The 18,569-nt window shown below is 39.0% G+C and overlaps 1 protein-coding gene across 6 annotated transcripts in view; it reads right to left on the bottom strand.

The window, feature by feature from the left end:
- Positions 1–7,397: 7,397 nt before the first annotated feature.
- Positions 7,398–18,569, bottom strand: part of LOC131591637 (splicing regulatory glutamine/lysine-rich protein 1-like) — a 73,968-nt gene continuing 62,796 nt past the window's right edge. For 4 of the 6 annotated variants that reach the window (XM_058862542.1, XM_058862540.1, XM_058862543.1 and 1 more), the window contains 4 exons: positions 11,135–11,167; positions 10,241–10,327; positions 9,466–9,595; positions 7,398–8,092 (listed from right to left, as the gene is read on the bottom strand). In XM_058862542.1, the coding sequence (XP_058718525.1) occupies positions 7,940–8,092; positions 9,466–9,595; positions 10,241–10,327; positions 11,135–11,167 (403 nt within the window). In that variant the 3' untranslated portion in view covers positions 7,398–7,939. The remainder of the gene's footprint in view (positions 8,093–9,465; positions 9,596–10,240; positions 10,328–11,134; positions 11,168–18,569) is intronic. The other 2 variants (XM_058862541.1, XM_058862545.1) reach the window with 2 other exon arrangements.

Below are 18,569 nucleotides of genomic sequence, written 5' to 3'. Positions count from 1 at the left end.
AGTTTATGCAATTGCAGTTTTTAGAGTTTTACTGGAGAAATTATTGTGGTTTTTTGAAAGTTAAAAAAAAAAAAAAAAAAAAAAGAGAAAAAGTGTTTAACAGAAGTTGCCTTGCAATAATTGGTTTTAGAACCTAAGGTTAAAACATGGTAAAACATGGTATGATTTACAGCTTTTAAGAAAAACTTCCAATTAATGTTATCTACAGAAGAGATTTGTGGTTTAAAAAATAATTAGTTAAGAGAACTTTATCGTACAAGACAAAGTTAGAGCATATATTATCTATTTGCTTGTTTTTTCCACAATTTTAATAAGGTAATTTCAATGTGAGTCCTTTTGTTATATAAAACACATATAGCTGCATATATACCAATTTGGATTTTGGATTTTAGTTTAAAAATTGGACGTAATGTTTCTGAAAAGTGCTACAAAAGCTGGATGGCAACTTGCCAAATCCTGTGTTGTTGTGGTTTTTCTCTAGAAATACTGCACTTTAAAATTCTAACCAATTTAAGCATATACTAGGCAAATTCCTGTTATGAATGAGTATTTTTAGTAACATTTGCAGTTATTGTGGGTTATTCTCAAAGCTAGATGACATAGAATTTTGATGTATTTGTTATATTTTTATAATCTTAATAGTGAATCCATGTTACTGTTATATTGTGTTTAAAAGGTATATATCAAACTTCTAGTTGATTTTTGTAGTAACAGAATAAGATTAAGTTGTGGTTTTATTTAATATAGATTAAGTGTAAATAGAATTAAGGCTAGTCAAGTTTTATAATGTTTAGGCTTGAATGTTTTTAAGTTAAGTTTTCTAACTTAGATATTCTTTTAAGGTTAAGTTTGTTATTTCCTTTTGTCATAAATAATTATTGTTAGGTTTAAATATTGTTTAATTTAAATTGTTTTATGTTTTATTGGAGACACTTGTTTAAACTGCAAAGTATAGTTATTTTTCTAGAGAAATAAAGATAGCCACAACTGAGACAGCTGTGATAGAACACTGATAAACACCTGCCTGTGGATAGAAGTGAATGCAGTCTGTGACACCCTTGACCTCATCAGGAGTTCTATTGGTTGCTGCAATCTCTGCAGTTTTTGTTTGTTATAGGTTTCTTATTTTTCAGTGTTTCCAGAATTTTAAGAAGATGTACCATTGCTGAGGATCAGCTGCAATGGGAGAGGCCTCAGATTAAACCAACTGCTGAATGATTTAATTGGTCTGGTACCTGAGGCTCCTGATAATTTGCTTTGTACAAATGCATTTTAACAGTTTGCTGTGCTGTAAGCATCTCATAGCTGCTACTATTGAGAACCTTGTTCCAGAAATATGTTAAAAGGCATCTTTCCAGTTTAAAGTCTAAGGCCCTGGCCAAGCCCTGACTTTACCTGGACGGAACGTTTGCCAAACAGATCCAGAGGTTTTCTGTACCAAATCAGTATTTGAGTCACTTTTTGACTCAGCAATCTGACCCTATTAACACGACAGCTGGATCAATTTTGAAGTGAGCTTGGAGAATCATTTCCGGAGGTGATTACCCAGTCCTTCACTGATGAATTTTTGTTTCTGTTTGTTTTCAAACTATGGGATGCTGGTGCAGTGTTTTAGTAATTAATAGTAGTTTTATATTATATATCTTATTAATAATGTTTATGATTTAATTCATTCTTAACTGGTATAGGTTCTTATTCATTGTGTATATGGTTTTGTGTGGATGTTTATAACAGAAGTACATCTCATTTTTATTTTTTTTTAAGAAAAACGGGAAAAATGGATGTCCCACAAGCATTTAATTAGTGTAATTCATTAACTTAAAGGAGAGAAGTGCCTGTGTTTTGTTGACAGATTCAGAAAGGTCACCTGTTCATCTGACCAGACTGTGTGCCTCTGAACACATGAGATCCAGTGAACAGAGAAGTCACCACACAGCCTTGGTACTCCAGACATGGATCAAAAGTGGACCTGTCAGGACACAGTTGCATTTGAACACTACACAGAGAGTTTACCAACAGAACTTTTATGTTGTTATTATGATGTTGTGTCTCTATCGATTTTTCAGTTATCCTTTGTTTTAAGATTTAGAAGGATCTGAAGAACAACTTGAACATCAAAGCCCTCAGTCACCGATCAGCTGCCAGCTGACATCACGGGAGTAGTGAACGTTCCAGGACTGAATCGTGTTAGAGAAATTCTGTAGAAGATCTAAGAAAAGTGTAGAGACTCCATCTAACTGTATATAAAGCAAATTGTAGTTGTGTTTTTACCCTTTTAGCAAATTGCTTTCACGCTTAGACTGCATATATACCAGAGCACGTGTGTTAAAGGTGGTTAGATAATAGTTTAAGATAAAGAGTTTAGCCTGTGTTGTAATTGTTATATTAGTATAAAGTATAAGTATTCCCCCTTCAAGAGCTAGTGTAAGCATCTTTGAAAGTTCATTTAACAATTGAAGTTTTAGCTGCGAGTTTGCAATTATGGTATCATTTACATGGAACAAACTGCTTATAGTAATTGTGCTGTGCATAGTCGTGACCAACTGTCTGCTAACTAACATCAAAAGTGACAGAACATATGGGTCACTCTGGCACACTGAGCTGGCCAAAGGTCAATGTGTCTAAGCCTAGCCACCCCTGGAGATCCTTTCGCACCTGTCTCATAGGAGTCCCTGAATGGGATCCTCAAGCATTTAAGGGTTTGATTAGTAATGAGACTTGACTGAATCGATTGGCAATGTTGCAAGAGTGCAATCGCACTGTTGGCTTCACATTAAGACAACTTGAAGCCTGTTGGCAAGCAAAAATTACCAAAGTTCTCAATGTTACCATACAGCCTTCAGAAGAATTAGATTTGTTAAGTTCCACCAATACCTCAGGTGGATGGATGATTTTTGAGCCCCCGACGAAAAGTCATCCTGACAAAGTAACACAGCGCTGGGCTACAGTCAACCCCATAGTTGATCTCATTACTGCCACTGAGAGTAAAGCTTTTTACTCACACTGCAATCTCACAGAACAATTACCGAAGAGATTACCTAGTTCCATATTCCTAATCTGTGGAGATAGAGCATGGAATGAAATTCCTGCTAGTCCACATAGAAGACCCTGTTACCTTGGGAAACTTACTTTGTTTCCATCCAAGTTTAGACCAATTGCTGAATGTAGCTAGCAAAATGAAAAGTATCAAACAGTCAAAGCAAAGCCTAAATGAATTAAGGCCTAGCAACTCCAAAAAGGCTCACTTGTTAGACTAAGAAAGAATTAAACTTAACATCCACAATGTTAGGTGAGCTTTCAGCCAATGTGAGTAGTGTACGTCTAGCAGTATTACAAAATCGAGCTGCAATTGACTTTTTGCTCTTAGCACAAGGCCATGGTGGTGTGGAGTTTGAAGGCATGTGCTGCTTGGATCTTACTGATCATTCAGCTTCCATCCATAAGCAACTACAACAGCTACAGGATGTGTTACATGCCCTGAAAGAAGATAGTGACCCCATTAGAAGTTGGTTCGCCAGCTGGGGCATCACTGGATGGTTGAGGTCTCTTGTGCTAGAAGGGGGATGGACTTTACTTATAATGTTAATCGGGATGACAGTCTAAGTTGTGTGTTATCTTGTCTTCATAAGAGTATAGAAAGAGTCACATCCAAAGCCTGGTTTGTGCAAAAAGAGAAAGGGGGAATTGTTGATATATTTTATATATTAGTAAAGGCCTGTGTGCACAAACCAGCCTTTGAAATAAGTCGTAATATTAAGGGCTAAAATCCTTGAAACTTGCCTGCAGAAGAGAGAGTAAAGCAAAACAATATTCTTGTGTACAAGGGAAAAAATGTAAACTTGTGTGTGCTAGCCAATAGTAGCTTGCTCTGCCCATAGACCCTTTAAAACCCTATAAAAGGTGTGCTAAATATAGAAATAAACTGCGTTCACGATTACTTCTGTGAAGAGTGGTGAATAGCTGGCGGTCTCTCAATAAGGTCCGGCATTGTGTTTTGCTAACAGAGCATAAAATGAAGCTTTAATTTCTGCACTGCTGTTTTATGTCATTTTACGAAAGGAAAACTACTACAGGGAGGTATCAAATTATACACACACACACACAACTTTTTGCTTCCCTGTATGGGTAAAAAGACCAAATCTGCTTGGGAGGCACTCTTTCACTTTAAAATTCCGGTTGTCTCTCTGCTACACCAAGCAGTCAAAGTTCATACACACAACAACAAAAAACAACAGTCCCTGCCTTTTGCACTAAGAGATTTTTGTGAAATTCTGCAGACAGAGCCCTCAAGCGAGTGTGGGGTGCTTTTCACCTTGGCGTGTGCAGTTTGCGGGAAATTCGAGTCACCCTCCTTGCTTTCTAGACACCACTCACTCTTTTGGGAGTGTCAGGCTAGGTGCGGCTGGAACAAAACGTCCTTCCCCTAATACAGACTGCACAACAAACCTGCAGCCCCTTCTGTCTGTCAGAAATCCTGTCCATGACTCCAGTTTAAATGTCACAATTCACTGACGCGAGTGGGAGCCGTGAGAAGTTTGTTTGATCTCAGAGTGCAAAAAGGACACAAAGGGATTTCAGTTTAAATCACAACAACAATAATGAATCTTTATTTTAGTGCCAACAACAAGGGTTATGCGATAGAGGAGAGGAAGAGAGAGAAGGAGAGATAAAGAAAACAAAGTAGAGAGAGAAGAGGGGGGTTATAGCTACCAATGGACGAGACGGGGTCGCTGGGGTTTTCTTCCGTGGGGAGATCTCACCGAAATTAATTTAGCCTTATGTAATTCTACCCCAAAGTTACTTTGTTTCCAATGTGCTAATAAGCACCCCAAAGGAGAAGTACCCAGTATGGGAGCATTGCTGCTCTAAACCCCTTTAATCTTCTCCATATTACAACTACAATACACCACAAATGCCAAACCTGCGACGCTTTCACAGTCTGACGGATGGCGCCTAGGCAATACCAACAGGAATTCCTTTAGCCCAACCAAGCGCAGCTTTCGCTGTGTCTTATTTGCAGGCACCAAAACCAAAGTAAAGCACCTTACCTTTCTCTCCCAGGGACGTTGTGAGCAGCTGAGACGGTCGCGGCTGATGGGCTCCCCGAGAATCTCTTGGTGCCGGATGGAGTGTGATCGGGTCGCGAGCTCGCTCAGCAGCACTCACAAGGTCCCATCTGGGTCGCCAAAATGTTAGCGTTCAGGAACACACATAATCATGAATGATTATATGAAGGTGCTTTATTGAAGAGCTCTGGGTGTCAGGGGTACACATACCCAAATCTGACCTGACTTGGTTTTGAGTTGAACATGTTTTTATACTCTATCGTTATATAACTTACATATTAATTATTAAACTTACATTGTTCTATTGTATGCATTGTTTTTACCCAAGCATGGATTTCTCGTGATCCCCCTCAACCCCCTAACGTTGTTCCTCATGTTCTTTAAACAATAATTATATCTAATCACATCTAACAATTGTATCATTTATCATATGCTGACTACACAGGTGCAGTTTCACCTGATCTTTAGCAAGCACAAGGCCTAACATTTCCCAGGGCCTACTTTTCCTAGGACTTTCCAAGCTTAACTTTCTTTCTAAGTCCCCGAATTTTCTATGATTTTAAAACCTTTTACTATCAGTTATCCAATCTTTCACTGATTTTGTTGTGTGTTTGCAGACTATGGGATGCTAGTGCAGTGTTTTAGTAGTTAATAGTAATTCTATATCATATATGTTATTAATAATATTTATTACCTGACTGATTTCTGACCTCTGTAGGATTTTCATTTATTATGTGTATAGTTTTGTGTTGATATTAATATGCATTATAAAAGTACATCTCACTTTTAAAAACAAAAAGAATTGGTACCCTGAAAGCATTCAATTAGTGTACTATGTGCATTAGAAATTTAGACCACAATTAATTTTGAATAATGAAATATTTACATCAAAAATTTAGAAAATATCATATAATCTGAATTCACAATTAAGTGTACCACAGCTAAGCTAAAATGATTCATTAACTTCAATGGGAAAGTGCCTATGTTTTGTTGACAGGTTCAAAAAGATCACCTATTCGTCTGACCAGACTGACTGCCTCTGAAAACACGAGACCCAGTAAACAGAGAAGTCAGCGTACAGCCTTAATACTCCAAACAAGATCAGAAGTGGAGCTGTCAAGACACAGTTATGTCTCAAAACTACAGACAGTTTGCCAACAGAAGTCTTATGTTATCATCATAATGTTGTGTCTCTACCAATTTTCTTCAGTCATTCCCTGTTTTAAGATTTGAAAGAATGTGTTGTATAAATCTTTCTAACCACTCAGTCTCTATCCATGAACAACTAAAACAGCTGCAAAACAGGTTACATGCCCTGAAAAAAGATGATAACCCCATTAGTTGGTTAACCAATTGAGACATTACTGAGTAGTTAAAATCTCCTGTATTAGAAGAAAGACAAATTCTTGTTATAGTATTAATAGAGGTAGTTATTAAAAGCTGCATGTTATCCTGCATCTGTAAAGGTCTGAAACGAATCGCGTCCAGAGCCTCGGTTGTGCAAAAAGAAAAAGGGGGAATTGTAGTGTGTAGGAAAACATTTTAACAGAGCAAGGGCATGATATTTTAGTCAAAGCCTGTCTGCACAACCCAGCTTTCAATCCAGGTGACAATTCTAAGGACAGTGTCCTTGAAGCTCTCCTGGAACAGCGAGAATGAAGAAAAACAATGGCATTGTTTTTAAGAAAAAGAATGTTAAACAAAATGTATTAACCAATAGTAGCTTGTTAAGCCGCGTGAACCCTGAAGGACCCTATAAAAGTGTGTTAAAGATAGAAATAAAGCAAACTTCACTATACCTCTATGAGGACTCTGAGTAGTCTGAGCGGTTTTCCATTAGTGGTGGCAAATAGCAATAGAGATAATGTAAGATTTAGATGAAAATAAGTAATAGCACAATCATTTCTGGAAAATACCACATTATTTTAAGAAGGCACTAAAGCGTCTGCTCATGCTTCCATCATTTTTTTAACAAATAAGAAAAAAATATTTTCATAATGGCACCTGTACTATTTGCAACTAAACAGATGCACTGAAGTACGGTTCAAAACAAAGCTGTAAGTTATAATAATATCATATAAATGTGCTCACTTCTGGAAGGACAAAAATAATCAAAAAACCAAAACAACTCCAAAATAACCCAGTAAGCTGACCTATTATCTATAACATAGCAATGTTCCTTTTTGGAACAGAAAAGTATCATGCATTGTTCAAGTACTTTAAAAGAAATAATTATTTTAAGCATAACAGTAAGAAATTGTTTTAAATAAAACTCAAGAACTTCAAGCAGTAAGCAAATGAAAAACAAACTAGCCAGTGGGCATTTATCATAACCATAAAATTATGTTTATGTTTTAAAATAATTTTCATTTATAACAGAAGAAAATGTGTATATTTATGCACCATTATGAAGCACATCAAACAGTACACATTGAAGGTTTTGTGGATTTTTAACCCAAAAAGTAAAGCAATGCATGATTCACGAACAAGCAGAACTTTAAACAATCTGATGCATATATTCAGCTTTTTTTTTTTGATAGTACAGGTTTATATCTTTCAGTTTCTACTTATTTGTAACAGAAAATGGTAAAACTTAACATAAATCATTTTACAAGAAAGTACAGCCATCATGGAGATCCATAGATTTTCAGACATGAATAGTTCTGATGGCATCTGCCTTTTCAGAGTATAACTACTGGACTGTGCTCTCTTGCTTTACAGCAAGAAATTGACAAAGCTGTCAGTAGAATTGGAAGAGCTACTAGTACTATCACCATGTTCAGGTTGATTACTTTGATATTTTCTTCCTTGTTCTGGAAAATAAAAAGCTTCAGCTTTCATTCCTTAGTTGAGTCAGAGGTCCATTTTTTGCTTTAAACCTCTTCCATTTTAATTGTGAGGTTTTCATCATTTGGTTGACAGTTCCCATTCTGTTGTAGTTTGATTTCACCAATCCTTTCTGTATCTCTATTGACTACTTCCTTGTCAGTTTCTGAATTCTGATCCTCTTCAGTGTGATCTTTGTCCTACCAAAGATAAAATTGTTAAAAAAAAAATTCTCTTAACATTACAAGATATGACTTCCAACCAATTACTGCTATTTTGATTGCATCAATTTTTACATGCCTTTTTTCAGCAATTTTCAGAATAGAGGTATTGGTTTTAAAAATTTTTAAATTTAAAAAATTTCTTTAAGTATTTTTTTTTAATTGGCTGAAGTTAGGCACTCATAATAAGCTGGCACCCAAGAAATCATTGTCATAAAGGGATCTGTCTTTATGATCAATATTCAGCTAATACAGAACAAGCAGTATCATGGAACCTATGAGAAAAAGCTCCAGAAATTAGGACTTCGACATATTTTAAAAGTAAAACAGAATTGCAATTTTTCTTTTCTATTTTTTGTCAGGTACCTGATAAATTTTAAGAGAGTTCTTGGCTAAGACAATTACTTAAGCATGTGGACAGTCACTTAAATCAGCTGTTTTATAACAGTTGAATAATTCTGAGTACGACAAACTACCCTTTAGAAGCATGCTGGGTTTTAAATTATAAGATTAAACATTTGAACATGTTTTTCTTAATCACACCACTTTCTATTTTGCAAAGGAAAAACCCTATACTACTCTTTCCTCAAATCTTCAGCTTTATTCCTGCAGAGTCAAATATTCAGTCCAGGACCAAAGCAACCAGGGAGAGGCTGAACTGCAGAATGAAAGTTTATTAAAAATCTTTTCAGATCAAAAGCCTGTGCTGGCTTTGTCTGGGATAGAGCTATTTTTCTTCATAGGAATTAAAAGAGGGGGAAAGGAGGAGGGGGGGGAATTCTGAGCAATGGTGTTTGTCTTTCCAAGTAACTGCTACACATGATGGGGCCCTGCTCTCATGGAGATGGCTGAATACCTGCCTGCCCATGGGAAGGGGTGAATGAATTCCTTGTTTTACTTTGCTTGTGTGTGCAGCATTTGTTTTCCCTATTAATCTTTCATCTCAACCCATGAGTTTTCTCCCTTTTAGTCTTCTGATTTTCTCTCTCATCCTATCAGAGAGGAGTGGGTGAGAGAGCAGCTGTGTGGTGCTTAGTTGTTGGCCAGGGTTAAACCACGACACAGGCAAACTAACCCTGAACCCTGCTGCTTAGTTATACAATCTCCTTTATGCCTGCCCATACAGATAGGCAGCCAGCCAACTCCTAGCATGTGGCACAGAACAGAAAAGAGAGAAACCAAAACAAAGTGCTTCAGTAACCTATTCACACAAGCTCCATCAAGTGGCAATACCTTGATAAAGAAAACAGGGGGAAAAGGTGAGGAAAAGAAAGCTAAAGAAGGGAGGAAATTCCAATAATTATTCCACTTGCAGCACTCCACTCTGTTTATCACCTGGTCACACAGCTTACCTTCAAAGTAGTGGTGCTTTTGTCAGTTTTCTCTTTTCCCTCTTTTTCTTTACTAATTTTTTTCTTGAAGTATTCCCTTTCTCTTCTTTCATTATTTGTATCTCTTTCTCTTTTTTTCTCTTTTTTGTTTCTGTTTAAGAAAATTTTTCCTCAAATCAGAATTTGATTCCACAGCAACAAATGTACTACCAATGCATACTCTGACTGTACTGTACAGTAAATTGTACAATAACTATGAATGTTGGTATCCTGGTTTTCTTTCTTTCAGAAAGGTTCAGTCACTCAAACATAACAAAAATTCCTTCACAAAGACAAGGGAAGAGAGCTAAAGAATGCATGTGTTCAGTATACATTGTATTTGCAAAGAGCTAACAGATTTAAAACTCTTCAGCTGAAAGCATACCAATGATCAAATCCATAAAGGGCTTTTTGGTCTGTTTTAACTTAGAACTGAATCATACTGACCAACTGAAATTATCTGAGATAACTAATGAAAAGGCAGTAAATCAATGAAAATACTTCCCAAATTGTTTTCAATATATGTATCTGCATCTACTTTCAAGTGTTCTGTTTATTGAAAAATAGACCTTTTCCTTAGAAATGAAAATTACTAAAGAGCTTCTTCCCAACAAAAAAACCCAAAACCAGAAGAAACACAAATTGAGTTAGCTTCTTTCATAACACTGATCTCTATATCACATTTCAATTTAACAAAAATACTATGACTTCTTCCTCCTTTACTGCTCATTAACTTTTATGTTTATGGAAAACTGACCTTCTTGGAGAAGGAGTTTGTGAAGACTTTTTTTTGGTCATTTTAGGAGACGTGGAGAGACTTCTACTCTTCCTTTTACGCCTTTCTCTGGAGGACCAAGAAATTGAAGATCACCAAAGAAGAAAAATAATAAACTCAGCAACTGGATAAAACCAGAAAGCTCTTAAAATGATCTGACACAACTAAGTAAATATCCCTGAATTTAACATTATCTATGACCAATAATATATGAACCATAAAAACAAACAAAAAAAAATCATGTTTCAATTTGATGGGAGAGAATGGAAGTGAGGAGGAAAAAAAAGTTGTGCCCTTCCTTTCAGATTTTAGTTTTATGCTTATCCTCACATGATTGTACTTATATGTGATAACAATGGAAACACTGAATTCACTAATCCTGTACTAAGTAAGTTTCTTCACTTAGGAAAATAATACAATTGAATGAAAAGACACATTAAGACAAAAGGCACAAACTTGAGCAATACAAACTCCAAAAATTAACATTTCAAGCTTAAGATCACTGGAATTCCAGTTCAGCATGATTGAAATTTAATTCCTGAATACATAAGCTAGCATTTGTATTGGTTTATTAGCAAGCAGTGCAAAATTAATCTCAAGCTGTTGTCAAAATCAAAATGAAAATGTTAATATCTATTGTTTTCCTAGCAGTCCATGCTCAGCAAACCTATGCGTTATTCTATAACACACTGAAGAGCTCTTAGTATTTTACAAAACAGCTGTTTTATACAGAGGTATGAAATTTGATGAAGGTTCTCTTATGGAGTTTGATCTCAAATAGAACAGAACATTAAATAACTGGTTGCAAACATACTGAGGCACATGTTAAAATAAAAATTGAGCAAGTAAAAGCTTCATTCAACATAAACATACTACCTATCTGTCAAAGACGACTCTTTCCTATCACCTCTTCATAGGGCAGGAAAAGCAGACAGGAAGAACCAACAAAGACAACAGGGAAGTTAAAAATTAATTGCCAGGGCATTTTAAGATACAACATAAAAGTTACACTTATGCGTACCAGCTTTTGCAATTCCCACTGATTTTCTTCAACATTTAGGAAGGCCAAGAAAACAACAGTTATTAGATAAATTACAAAAGCATATATTAAGATATACCTAGTATCACTATTTGGATTCATACTCTGATAGTATCGTCTAGCTTGATCTGATGCTGCACAGGACAAAAGTTCATAACTTTTTACCAGCAAGTTCTTGATTAAATTTTTGGTAAACAAAAATATAGTGGCCTCAAAATCATGGAAAGAACCCCCACAATCATTGATCAGCTGTTCACTGGTTAACATGCACGTCATTTTGAACATCCTCACATTTATCATCACCTTTTTTCAAATGGAGACATTGGAAATTAATATATTGTTCTGACAGTGCTCCCACTTGGTCTACATTGAGTACATCCCCTTTATTTAGTTTTCCTGTATCGGGATTTTGCGAGAGACATGGGACCACTTAAAGACATTTCAAAGCATAAGTTATTATTTTTCTTCTACAGACTCATGAAAGAGCAAGTACGTCTTCATCTTATTCAACGGATATTCTTGGTCAGTGGTCACAAGACTACAGGTCACAAGGTCTTTTAAAGGTTATTTAGCCAATAAACTAATGCCACAAAAGAATGTTTTTACTTTCACACCAATAACCAATTATTTTGTTTTATACATCTCCACTGCAGTGTGGACTTTTTTAACCAATCATATAGTGACACACAAAACTACTTGTTATACTGTAAACTTCCCATTACTTTTATAATTACTTCTATATCTTAACTTTAAAACCTTAAAACTTCTTACAACTTAATCTAATGTCTTTCTATTTAAACTCATATTCTTACTTATGATTGGAAGCTTTCTCCAAGGTCTCAGGTCAAACCCTGTGTCCAAGTCTATATCTAAGCTTGCATTTACAAGATCTTGAGAGCTTTCTATGTTTGGAATTCTCACATTCCTGCATACATATCTGTGAGCAACCAAGTAAGCACCCTAGTAATTGTGTTCCAACTAGAAACTGTTTATTCATTAAATCTAATTTTCAGTTTCTGCTTTTCATATTTCAAGTTGAACTATAGCTGTGTCTGACACCATTTCTACCTCTATGTTACATTTGTCTGTAAAAAGATTTTTATGTGCCTGTTTTTATTGACACTCTTAAGGAAAACTAACATAGCAAAATTTAAGGAAAAATAGTTTGAAAAGTTTGATATTGATTTTGTGACTCTAAACCATACACAGAAGTAACATTCTTGTCTCAAAGGAAAAATTTCACAGGGTAATGATGAGCCAACTTCCTGTTGATTTAAATAAAGTTCACTAGAAATCACTCCAAGATTTGCCTTAGACCAACATCAGGTCTAGTGGTGCTAGAATTTTTTGAATTCTGAGAGACAGAAGCTTTGAGGCAGAGACATTTCACAACACCTGTCTCCAACTAGTAGTACTTGGATGAATGGTGGTAGTGTGGAATAACTCCCCCTCTACTCCACTCTCGTCAGTGTTGAGTAATACATCCTGTGCAGGTAGCTCAGTGTGCAGCTGCAGTGCGAGCTGCAGATTAAACTCTGGGTGGTGGGAAACTGGCACTGACTTTTTGCACAACAAAGAGCACAGGGACCTGTAGCACCAGCCAGGTGACCAGCCAGAGACACAGCAGGAGCTGAGGACTCAGCAGGAAGACCCCAGACTATTGTGCAGATAGATTGGAAGGATATAAAAGCCCAACGATTCGGTTGCTCAGGGTCCCTCCTTGGAGGCACCAGCTTGAGCTGTTTCTGTGTTACTGCACCATGACTAAATTGTTTTAAGGAATCAGATGTCTGAGACTGCTATGGGAAACCTGGGGTTGAGCCAGTAACGAAACCGTATGAGAGTGGGATGTGTAAAAAATACAATAAACTTGCTTATCAACAACCTGGACAAAGTGATAGAATGTACCCTCAGTAAGCTGATAATACAAAACTGGGGGGAGTGGCTGATACACCTGAAGGCTGTTGCCATTCATCAAGACCTTGACAGGTTGGAGAGTTGGGCAGACAGAAACCTAATGAGGTTCAACAAGGGTAAGTGTAGGGTCCTGCACCTGGGGAGGAATAACCCCAAGGACCAGTACAGGCTGGGGCTGACCTACTAGAAAGCAGCTCTGCAGAGAAGGACCTGGAAGTCTTGGTGGATGACAAGTTGACCATGAGCCAGCAGTGTGCCCTTGTGGCCAGGAGGGCAAATGATATACTGGGGTGCATTGGGAAGAGTGTGGTCAGCAGGTCAAGGGAGGTGATCTTCCCCCTCTATTCAGCCCCACTGAAGCCACATCTGGAGTGCTGTGTCCAGTTCTGGGCTCCTCAGTACAAGAAAGACAAAGAGTTACTGGAGTGGGTCCAGTGAAGGGACACTAAGATGATGGGGAGGTCTGGAGCATCTCTCTTATGAGGAGATACTGTGGGAGCTGAGCCTCTAGTCTAGAGAAGAGAAGACTCAGAGAAGATATCATTACTACATATAAAGATCTCAAAGGTGGGTGCCAAGAGAATGGTGCCAGACTCTTTTCAGTGGTACCCAGTGACAGAACCAGGAGCAATGGCCATAAACTAAAATACAAGAAGTTCCATCTCAACATGAGGAAAAACTATGTTGTGGGTGGGAGAGCACTGAAACAGGTTGCCCAGGGAGGTTGTGGATTCTCCCTCTCAGGAGACATTCAAAACTCACCTGGACATATTTCTGTGTAACCTGCTCTAGGTGACCCTGTGTTCCAATGCAGTCTAGATCAATCCACAGCAGATTGTGGGGCTGTGTTTCCACCCCTGGGGCAGTTGGTTCCAGGTGTATTGGACGCCCCCCAAGTGAAAGCAAACTGTGGCCTGCACTCTGCCACCAAAGGGATTGAGGAAAATGCATTAGTGATATCAATTGTGGCACCATTTGGCTGCTTTTGATTCCAGCTCATATTGAAGTTCCAACATATCTGGTACAGCAGAGGTGGTGTGACTTCATTCAGGCCACAATAGTCTACTGTCAGCCTCCATTCCCCATTAGACTTACACACTGGCCATATAGGGCTGTTAAAGGGTGAGTGACTGCTGCTGATCATTCCTTGGCTCTCCAGTCAACAAATTAGTTCATGGATGGGAGTTACAGAGTCTCGATTGGTGTGATATTGCTGTCAATGCACTGTCCTGGTAGCAATTGGTATATGCTGGTCTTCAACCTGAAGCAATCTTACAATGAAGGGATCTTCTGAGAGGCCAGGCAGGGTGGATAACTGATCTTTTCTGTATTCACAGTAGCTACACCAAAAGCACATAAATACCCTTTTGGATCATTGAAGTACCCTCTCCTGAGGTAGTTGATGCCAAAGATACAAGGCACCTCAGGGCCAGTCACAATGGGGTGCTTTTCCCATTTGTCTCCTGTTAAACTCACCTCAGCCTCTAATACAGACAACTCCTGGCCTCCCCCTGTCACTCCAGAGATTCCATACTCCTGTACCTTGATGGAATAAGTGCACACTGTGCACCAGTATCTACTAAAGCTTTATATTTCTGTGGATCTGATGTGCCAGGCCATTGAATACACACAGTCCAGTATACCCCATCATCCCTTTCCTCCTGGCTGAAGTCAGGGACCCTCTGTTCCTGGTCAGGGTATTCACTGTCTGACCTTTGGGATGTCATATCAGAAGTGTCCTCACCGGGGTTAAAGGAAGTGTTTTCAGTTCTTTTATGTCTGGGAGATCATTGATTGCCTTCTTGTCTCTCTGCAGCAACTACACAGAGTCATTTTGGATGACTCTTTCCTAACAGCCCTCTTCCCTCTCAGTTCATGGACATGGCCTTCCAGCTTAAAGGTGGGTTCACCATCCCACTTCCTCATTCCCTCCCTCTGGTCATGCAGAAAGAACCAGAGTTCACCACATGGCCTGAGCTTGGGATTTCCCTTCCCTCTGACCAGAGCAGGAGAGGACTGATCTCTTGGGCTGCCCCTAAAAGCTGGGGTGCTGGCTTATAGGGATGAGGAAGTACCCAGAGTTTCTTCTACATTTCAGAGCCAGGAGGATGCCATCTCTACAGTTGGTGTATCCATTTGTGGATAATACAATGATACCACTGTGATAAATGTATCTATGAATAAAAATTCGTGAAAGCCTAAATAAATATATCTGTATTTATAATGATATAAGAAAATATAAAGTATAGTGTGGCCCAAGGATTCCTCTCCAGACCCAGCAGCAAATACCCATTCAAGAGATAAAGACTCTAGCCGGCACTCAGATAACGACTCTAGCCGGCGCCCATCAACCTAAGAGAATGAGCAGGACACGGGCCATCAGGCTGGACAAAGAAATGAGCCCTGGACAAAGAAACGAGCCCGGACGAGATACCCATCACCGGACCTAAACGCCCCACCCTGCAAACCACAGTTGGAGAAGCAATCAAACTGGACAAAGAGAGAAGCCCAGCCGAGATATTCATCGGCTCCAACCCGGACCCAACCACTCCGTCCTGATAGCCCAACCCAAGATGAAATCAAGAGACACTCAGAACCTTTCTACATGCAAAGAGACTCTGCCCAACTGTCTATTGATTCAGTTCGCTGGTTCCAGGAAATCCATTCAACCAACCATCAAGACTCTTTGTTGAACAGTGACTGCTCGGAGTTTTGGCCTCAGGGCACAAAACCCCTATAAGAACCCCAGACTGCAACACATACAGCGTGGATTTGGGAAAATCTGTACCTTTGAGTATAGACCCCTGTCCACCCAGCGCTGCGCTGATATATTTTATTGTGGTTTTTCCTTTTGTTGTTTGTTTTATTGAAATTGCTTTATAATAAATTGTTTTTTATTTAACCTCATTTTGCCATCCCATTTATAACACCAAGCTGCTGGAATATGATGCAGGGGCGCTTTGAAACACCTTCCTCCAGATGGCCATTGTGCAAGGGACATCCTCTGGATCTTTAGGGACTCTGTCACTTTTTAGATCACTAAAGACAATTTCCAGCACTTCTCTTAAGTACTGGATACCTTTGTCTGTAGTGGTCCACTTCCCTGGGGAGTTCACAAGATCTTCCTTAAATGGATATCTTGCCCTCAAATTTGAGAGAAGCCATTTCCAAAGGCTGCAAATTGCTAGTTGCTTTACAATTTCTCTTTCAATTTCCTGATCTTTAGCAAGGGATCCCAGCTGTTTGACTTTATGACCTTCTAACTACTGACTGTTGACCCTGTTATCCCAGCACCAAAGCAGCCAGGCAGAAATCTGTTCACCTTGCTGGAAGCTGTAATCTTTTTGCAAGTCTCGAAGTTATGATGAGGTCAGGGACCAAGTAACTTCAGTTTCCCATTTGATTTGCCTCACTCCTTTCCATTTATTTGTTGAAGGGCCTGCCTCTTGATCTAATCCCTCCTTTCCTACTGTTACTTCTTCCTCCTTTACTAATCAGTAGTACGGGCCTGCAACTTGCCTTGTCCATTTTTTTTGTTTTCACTACTGGGGCAATTACTTTAGTTGCTGTGGTTTGAGTCCCTGTCTCAACCATAGTGTCCTCAAATGCAATTTGGATTCCTGCCTCAACTATAGTCCTGTGAGAATATTGAACAGTGGCTCGGTAGGCACAGGCCAGGCTCTAGTACAGGACAAGAAGCTGTTGGTTTTGGTGAGGGTAAACAAGGCACCCTTCTATCAGTTGACAGGTCAGTTCATTAGGGTTGTTTACCTGTTTGGGTGTAAAGTCCCAGGCAATGGGAGGTGATAACTACCCTAGGAGCCTGCCCAAATTCTTTCAGGAACCCTGCCACCCAGGAACTGGATGCCTCAGGGCAAATTTCAATAGCTCCTCACCTAAAGGTTGTTTTCTCTTACACCAGGATGATGACAGATTGCATGAATTTCATAGCATACCAACAGCATTAGCTAATATTATTAATAGTATTAAACAGCTTACATAAAGATGAGCAAAGACCATGGAAGTCTGCAGTATAAAAACATTCACATCCACCCTGAGCAGGGAGAAGGAGCTGTATCCACTCATGGTCATTGTCTTAACATGTTCCCAAACTCAGCAAAACAAAGTGATAAGTAGTGCAGATGACAAACACTGTGTCCCGCATAGGAGCTTGCTACTTGATAACTACTATTTACCATTTATTATAGCATGCAATATATATATATATATATGTATGTATAACTGCCTTTATCCTATCCCACATTTGGGTGCCAAAAGGACTGTAGTGGTTTGACCTTGTCTGGCTGACAGATGCCCAGTAAGCTGCTCTATCACTCCCCAGTGGGACAGGGGAGACAATAAGATGGAAAACAGCTAGCAGGTTGAGATAAGGCAGTTTACTAAAGCAAAGTAAAAAAACAAGCAAAAGTTTGCATGTGCATAAGGAAAGGGGAAAGTTAACCTCTACTTCCCATCAGTGAGTGAAATTCAGACATTTCCCGGGAAGCAGGGCTTCAGCACAAGTAGTGGTTGCTCTGGAAGGCAAATGTAGAATAACAAATGCCCCCTATTCCTGCTCTCTCCCTTAGCTTTTATATCTGAGCTGACATCATATGGTGTGGAATACCTGCTGGTTAATTTGGGTCATCTGGCCTGGTTGTGTCCCCTCCCAGGATCTTGCCCACTCCCAGCCCCTTGATGGGGGGAAGGAATGTTGAGGGACAGCGCTGCTCAGCAGTAGCTAAAACACTGGTATGTTATCAACACACTTCCAGCTACCAATGCTAAGCACATCACTATGAGGGCTGCTAAAGAAAAATTATCTCAGTCAGATCCAATACACCCTGCTTTGGCAGGAGGGTTGGACTAGATGATCTCCAGAGAACACTTCCGACCCTAACGAGTCTATGATTTTGTGTAGGGAGTCAAGTGGGGCATCCACAAGCATTTGTTATATTAGGTATGGAGCCACTGGTCACAATGTTGCTTGGTCTGTTTGCATGGTTGTGGTACCTCTGCTGTGGAAAGACTGTCCAAGACAGCAGACAGATTTGAAAGACTTGAGAGAGTCAGAGAGGAAATGTCCCATGCCCCACCAGTATGGACCAGAGTCTGCTATTGGGAACAAGCACCCTCCTGCTTGAGAGAGAGTACACACCACGAGGTAACGTGATTTTACTTGTGTGACCATGGAGAGGACATGAAGAAATGGGATGGAAAATCCACCTCTGCCCTAGCAGCACAGATACGTGAGTTGAGAGGAAGGACAACTACTGCAGGAAATTCTTCAAGGATAAACGTTGCTCTAGTTTCCAGTGAGCAAGTCCTCAGACAGAATAGAAGGGATGTTATTAC

This window comes from Poecile atricapillus, chromosome W, assembly GCF_030490865.1.
Source record: "Poecile atricapillus isolate bPoeAtr1 chromosome W, bPoeAtr1.hap1, whole genome shotgun sequence".
Lineage (NCBI taxonomy): Eukaryota > Metazoa > Chordata > Aves > Passeriformes > Paridae > Poecile > Poecile atricapillus.
Note: the sequence above shows the minus strand (reverse complement) of the source record. Positions and strands in the feature narration are given on the sequence as shown.